The sequence below is a fragment of the Tachysurus fulvidraco genome, chromosome 2, assembly GCF_022655615.1.
Source record: "Tachysurus fulvidraco isolate hzauxx_2018 chromosome 2, HZAU_PFXX_2.0, whole genome shotgun sequence".
NCBI lineage: Eukaryota > Metazoa > Chordata > Actinopteri > Siluriformes > Bagridae > Tachysurus > Tachysurus fulvidraco.
In genome coordinates this window covers 1,810,259-1,817,758 of record NC_062519.1, presented here as the reverse complement: position 1 = coordinate 1,817,758, position 7,500 = coordinate 1,810,259, and the positions used below count along the sequence as shown (strand labels likewise).

The window sequence follows — 7,500 nt, the reverse complement described above, 5'->3', positions numbered from 1 at the left end:
ACATTTTACACTGTGTGTGTGTGTGTGTGTGTGTGTGTGTGTGTGTGTGTGTGTGTGTGTGTGTGTGTGAGAGAGAGAGACAGACTGGAGCTGAGAGGCTTGCTGAGAGATCTTCATTATGGTGCTCACGTGGCCTAATGGACGGAAGTCGTGGCCTAATGGTTAGAGAGTCTGATTCGTAATCCAAAGGTTGTGGGTTCGAGTCTCAGGCTGGCCATGTCTGAGGTGCCCTTGAGCAAGGCACCGAACCCCCCAAATGCTCCCCGGGCACTGCAGCATAAATGGCTGCCCACTGCTCCGGGTGTGTGTTCACGGTGTGTGTGTGTTCACTGCTGTGTGTGTGTGTGTGTGTGTTCACTGCTGTGTGTGTGTGTGTGTGTGTGTTCACTGCTGTGTGTGTGTGTGTGCACTTTGGATGGGTTAAACACAGACAACAAATTCTGAGTGTGGGTCACCGTACTCAGCCGTATGTCACGTCACGTCACTTTTGATGCTGGACAGTTTTTACAGAACTTCGTGCCAAGTTAAAGCGTGTCGAGCTGTTTTAATGACTTTATTAGATGTATCATGGCGCCCGAACCCGTACGACTTTGAACGGTGACCGCAAACATTTTGTTTACTGCAGCCGCAGCCATCGTTACCGAGCGCGAACCGTCGTCTCTGACAGTGAATGAGAGAATGAGACGAAGCGAACGTACAGGCCGTAGTGTGACATCCGGGAACCAATAGCGTAAACATAGATGACGTCACTGGTTCTTATTTAAAAGAAAGAACGTAGCCTTCGTCTGTATGCAGGCCAATTTATATATTTACAATACTTACTAAAATCTAATTATTATTATTATTGTATTGCTTTTGTATTAGTTGTTTGAAGAGTAAAAAAAAAAAACAGTTCAGTCTTAACGCAAGTTTACAACCGGAAAGTCGGTCGGACTTACAGCAAAATAAAAATAAAAAAATGAGTCGGTCCTAAATTGACGGTCGGTCGGGTTACGGGAGACAAGAATATTTTTAAGGATGGCCTCATCGAAAATATTTATTTATTAAACAGAAGTTTAACACAATTTTTTTTGCTGTATTTGTTTTTAAAATACTGATTAAAATATTGAGAGATTATTTTAGTGGCACTACAGTATCGTGGGGAGATTTGGGTTCGTCACAGAACCGAAGGAATGTCCGATTCGATCACATGTTTAAAGCCCTGAAGAAAGTGACGGTGAGGAAAGATTAGTATAACGAGTCAGTAATAAATCCGTCGGTTCGTCACTGCAGCTACAGCCGTCCTCTCTGCAGATAAACATGCGACACAAACTGCAGGTGCAAACGGTGCAGAATCGACTTTGTCCTCCCAGCTCCTCTCTGCGCTTCCTACTTACCGTTTGACGTGAAGGCGGTTTCACGTTACGATGTCATACACTTCCTGTTAAATTAATACAGATGTCACAAAGAAGCTTTGAGGAGGTAAAGGGGATCGGGGTCATTTTTTGTCCCCTTCATCTCTGATGGTGACTGTGTAGGAGGATTGGAGGATTGTACAGCCAGCTGTGACTTCCTGGGTGGGTTTTTTTTTCTCTTCTTCTCACCTTTATAAGTAGAGTCGTGTTGTTTCAGTGTTTACGTGCGTTTCCCTGGCAGTAACTCGGTCTGTGGTCGAGTCGATGTACGTAACTTTAAATCGCACCTTAAAGCGGTGACATGTCTCAGGGTGATGTTTACTTCAGTCTCAGTGTGTTGTACTGAACACTTTTCTGTACCAGTGATGGTGTGGAGATATGATGAAGAGATCGTATAGGATTTTAAAGGCACACGACACACATTACTGTCTATAAACTCACTAATCACAGTCCGTACTGCATTATAACTGTTTGTGTTCACGGCCTTCTCACAGGGAGCGGATCCTCTGTAGGACGTCCTGCTGCTGACCAAGGTGATAACTGTGCACTCTGTTTACAAGCGCGTTAGTGAAACATGAACAGGTTCCTTTCAGAGACGCACACACACACATGCACACACACACATGCACACACACACATGCACACACACACATGCACACACACATGCACGCACGCACGCACAGACACACACACACGCAGACACACACATGCACACACACACATGCACACACACAGACGCACATGCACATGCGCACACACACACACGCAAACGCACACACACACACGCACAGACACACACACGCAGACGCACACACACACACATGCACACACAGACGCACATGCACACACACACACACACACACACGCACAGACACACACAGACACACATGCACACGGACGCACACGCACAGACACACACGCACAGGCACACAGACACACAGGCACACAGACACACATGCACACAGACACACACGCACAGACACACACACGCACAGGCACACAGACACGCACGCACACAGACACACACACAGACGCACACAGACACACACGCACACAGACACACATACACACACACACACTCACACACGCATAGACACACACACACACACGCATGCACAGACACGTGCACACACACACGCATGCACACTCATGCACAGACACACACACACACACTTCTTCAAAACTGGAGTCCTAAGGCCTTTGTCATGCTTGTAAAGAGATAGCTAGCCTTCCTTTTAGCCTTCCTGTACCCGACCCTGTTTTACTGCACCACAGAGCAGATGATGTGGTGTGAGGTTTGGAGCACAATGTGTACAGAAGACAAAACCCGCTTGGTTATGTGTTCGATTCGTACAATCAACATTCTGCTTCCTGTCATCGTACAGACACGACGTTGAGTCGCAGCTCACTCCTTTTATAGTTTTTTCAGTACTAATGCTGATTCAGTACTAATGCTGATACAGTACTAATGCTGATACAGTACTAATGCTGATACAGTACTAATGCTGATTCAGTACTAATGCTGATACAGTACTAATGCTGATACAGTACTAATGCTGATACAGTACTAATGCTGATACAGTACTAATGCTGATTCAGTACTAATGCTGATACAGTACTAATGCTGATACAGCCATTAATAGTAATGATAATAGTAGTAGTTATAATAGCAATAATAATAATAATAACGGTAATATTGATACAGCTATTAATGATAAGGTATTTATATTTATAAGGTATATCATTATTTATCGAAAGAAAGCTTTAACAGCATAGCTGTGTAGAAGAGGGGTGTGTGTGTGTGTGTGTGTGTGTGTGTGTGTGTGTGTGTGTGTGTGTGTGTGTGTGAGTGAGAGAGAGAGAGAGAGAGAGAGAGAGAGAGAGAGAGACTTTGTAAGTTGTCACTGAAACACACTCGCTCTGTTTCCGCAGTGCTGCAGTACCTCACTGTATCACTTTGCCACTGATTAGCTGCCACACACACACACACACACACACACACACACACACACACACACACTCTCACACACGCACACTTTCTTTTATTTCACAGATTTAGCTTCAGGACTGAACATTGCAGTTGCTGAGTCACTGTATGTGTATTTGTGGTGTGTGTGTGTGTGTGTGTGTGTGTGTGTACGTGTGAACAAGATAAGAATATAAATATCACACACACTTCTTTATCAGTCAACCTTAAAAAGGGCTCAACAGAAAAGGAAGCAGCGGTTTTGTCACTTTACAGTAGCTCACTGCTCTCGCTCGGTTACTTTTTAATAATCAGATTGTTCACTTGGAACAAAGTTGTGTGTGTGTGTGTGTGTGTGTGTGTGTGTGTGTGTGTGTGTGTGTGTGTGTGTGTGTGTGTGTGTGTGTGTTGAGCAGTGTTATTGTGTTGTTAAGATCTCAGTACAAACCCTTTGTTGTGATCGCTCGAGTTGTTGATTTTGTCTTTGCGTATTTTACAAAAAGCAGTTTTCTGTGTTATGGGTTGTGTTTTTGTTGCTGTTTAAAAAACCAAAGTGTCCACAAACTAATGAAACAATCCGAAGAGCCGCCAACTCTGTTATTATTATTATTATTATTATTATTATTATTATTATTATTATTATTATTATTATAAGCACGGTGGCTTAGCGGTTAGCACGTTCGCCTCACACCTCCAGGGTTGGGGTTCGATTCCCACCTCCACCTTGTGTGTGTGGAGTTTGCATGTTCTCCTCGTGCCTCGGGGGTTTCCTCCGGGTACTCCGGTTTCCTCCCCCGGTCCAAACACATGCATGGTAGGTTGATTGGCATCTCTGAAAAATTGTCCGTAGTGTGTGAGTGTGTGTGTGTGTGTGTGTGTGTGTGTGTGTGTGTGTGCCCTGTGATGGGTTGGCACTCCGTCCAGGGTGTATCCTGCCTCGATAGTACATTATATTAACCCCATTTCACCCCCTGGTGCCCCTGCTGCTCTCCAAACCACTAGCTTTACAAGTCTGCTAAATGACTGCACTTTTCTCTCAACACACCATTAAACACCATGGTTGGAGGTATGGGGCAGTTTAGGAGGAGGATCTTTACAACACACCATTAAACACCATGGTTGGAGGTATGGGGCAGTTTAGGAGGAGGATCTTTACAACACACCATGATTCCTGTGTGAACAGCTCACATTTACACCACACTCGGGTCCAGCTTGTCCTTTGTCTAGAATAATTACTGTTGTTCTCTCTCTCTCTCTCTCTCTCTCTCTCTCTTTTTGTGTGTTTGTGTGTGTGTCTCTCTCTCTCTCTCTTGCTGTGTCTCTCTCTTTCTCTGTGTGTGTCTTTGTGTGTCCCACTCTTCCTGTGTGTGTGTGTGTGTGTGTCCGTGTGTCTCTCTCTTCTCTCTGTGTGTGTGTGTCTCTCTCTCTCTCTGTGTCTCTCTCTTTCTCTGTGTGTGTCTCTGTTTGTCCCACTCTTCCTGTGTGTGTGTGTGTCTCTCTCTCTCTCTCTCTGCGTGTGTCTCTCTCTCTCTCCCTGTGTGTCTCTGTGTCTCCCTCTCTCCCTGTGTGTCTCTGTGTCTCCCTCTCTCCCTGTGTGTGTCTCTCTCTCTCGCTCGCTCTCTGTGTGTCTCTCTGTCTGTCTGTCTGTGTGTGTCTCTCTCTTTGTGCCTGAGTGTCTCTCTCTCCCTCTCTCACTCTCTCCCTCCCTCTCTCTCTCTCTCTCTCTCTCTCACACACACACACACACACACACACACACACACACACACACACGTTAACAGAGTAGACTGTAGCCCTTCAGTAAATCTCTGGTGTAGACCGTCAGATTTCCCCCCACATTCCTCTACAGTAGGTGTACAATGGCGCCATCTTGTGGTGTCTATTAGTCATTACAGTCATCTGTAGAACATTTAGTTTCTGTATTATTCTGACAAGCACTTAAAACACTCAGAACTTTGACTGTAAACATTTCTCTTGTTATTCCTGTCAGAAGTAAAGTCCAGTGTCTAGTACGGATGTATATTATTACCTCAGAGCAGTAAATATCATCCAATAAACAATACCTGTTGTTTTTAACCATTATCCCCTCTCTCTCTCTCTCTCTCTCTCTCTCTCTCTCTCTCTCTCTCTGACTCGTGAACTTGTCGAAGTGCTTCATACTGCTGTACTGATATAGGGATTGGTCTTTTTGTTCTTCAGAGCCCCACTGAGGTGAGAGACAGCGCTCCCGGTGGTTTGGAGAGAAAGAGACCCTTTGGCAGGCTGGCAACACCCCCCGCTCCCCCGCCTCCATGTATCCCGAATCTACCACAGACTCTCCTGCCCGCCTTTCTCTACGACAGACCGGCTCTCCAGGCATGATCTACAGGTTAGCGCACGCACACACACACACACACACACACACACACACACGTTCACCGACTGCCTTTCATTTATCGAATCCTTCATTCATTTGTGGGTTCTTAACATTTTGTCATGCATCAATATCGAATTGAACAGAATTAACAATCCACATTATACATAACCGCGTTATACGTTTACTCAGATATGTGTGTGTTGGATGCTTTAAAAAAAGGTCTTTAATACCTAAACACTAGACATTGTCCCCTCAGTCTTCACACATCTACAGGAGCAGAAGTAAAAGGTGCCGGAAGTCATCCGTCAAAAATATTCTGACGTTCGAAGGGGTGCGATTAAAAAAAACTGTTCATCCTGTAGTCTGCAAATCGTGGGTTTCCAGATCATAGGTGTCTCTGAGCTCATGTATGTGAAAGATGGAGGCTAATGCATAGCTAGCGCTCGAAATAACTTAGCGTAAAGGTTTTTAATCTGGATCAGAGCCCAGAGTTGAGCTTCTCATAGTAGCAGCTTTAATCATTTCTTCAGAACGTACCGATGATGGAGTTTGCAGGTTGTACAGCAGGTGGTGCTAGAGCTCCAAACCATCCTCATGGTTCAGAGGAGTACTTACGCTTACTTGTGCGCTACTTCAGGTGTGCGTCCTGCATCCCAGACCACATCTAATGGCCGGTTTACGATGCCGTTAGATGCCTCCTGTAATGCAAGCTAGCGAAACACTTGGGGGGGGGGGGGTGCATTATGAGAAACCGTGTCATTTAGACGCTTAGGATTAACCATCAGAGAAAGTTTTGTTTGCTAGGATTTTGCACCTCCGATCATAGCTGCATGCTTGTGATGCTCCATATTCCATCATCATTCAGCTTCATGCCGTCATACATGTGGATTTCACACATGACGCCTGCATCACTCGCTCTTCTGTCGTTTTTTTTTTTTTCTTCCCTTTCAAGCAGCTCTGTTAAAACCTTCCCTCTTTTTATCTCTCCATTTCTCCTGCTGGCCTCAGTGCACGCTACGGGAGCCCCAAGCGACAGCTGCAGTTCTACAGGTACATCTCTGTTTTGCAGTTTTGTTTGCTGCTGCATTTCTCTGCATCTCTCTCTCTCTCTCTCTCTCTCTGTTCCTCGCCACCTTACGAAAAGTGGGTTGTTGTTGTTGTTTTTATTTGTTATTGTTGTTGTTTATATTCCTCATCATGTGCTTGTGTGAATCTCAGGAATACTCGTGTTCAAAGCTAGTAGGTCAGAGTCTGGTCTTCGTTATCGTGAGCAGACCTGTGATTAGTTTAGCATTTAGTCATCTCACCTTTTCTGCTCTAAATAAACCATCGTGACTTTAATAAAAGTTTCCGTTCAGTTACGAGACTATGAAGTCTCACAGACAGTAAAAAAACGACCAGGTTCTGGATCCGTGGTGTCCTGTTCTGTCCGTGTTGTGTGTGTTTCATGTGTTTATTTCTTATAGCTAGGGAGAGGTAAAGGAAATAGTGTGCTGATGATGTGCTAAAACCCCTGAGTGTAGATATCCGGGCCGGACGGCGGGGGAAACCAGCACTTTATTGGATTTTGAAATCTCTGGCTCGCTCATTTCTTGCCTTTTAAGCTCAAAGTGTCCCGCTGACATCCTATAGCTTTAAGATGGACTGAAATCGATCACGCTGCTGATGTGTCTTACAGAGAGGGGGAGGGGGGGGGGAAGACAGGCAGAGGGACAGTGCGGGAGAGAGAGTGAGAGACAGTGGGGGGGTGAGAAAGAGAGAGGGAGAGATAGACAGTGAGGGGG

General features: G+C 45.3%; 1 protein-coding gene across 3 annotated transcripts in view; it reads left to right on the top strand.

Annotated features, from left to right (window-relative positions):
• The window catches only part of kcnab2a (potassium voltage-gated channel subfamily A regulatory beta subunit 2a), a 70,529-nt gene that overhangs the window by 17,327 nt on the left and 45,702 nt on the right, over window positions 1-7,500 (top strand). For 2 of the 3 annotated variants that reach the window (XM_027168822.2, XM_047810596.1), the window contains 2 exons: window positions 5,560-5,728; window positions 6,725-6,766. In XM_027168822.2, the coding sequence (XP_027024623.1) occupies window positions 5,652-5,728; window positions 6,725-6,766 (119 nt within the window). In that variant the 5' untranslated portion in view covers window positions 5,560-5,651. The remainder of the gene's footprint in view (window positions 1-5,559; window positions 5,729-6,724; window positions 6,767-7,500) is intronic. The other variant, XM_027168823.2, reaches the window with a different exon arrangement.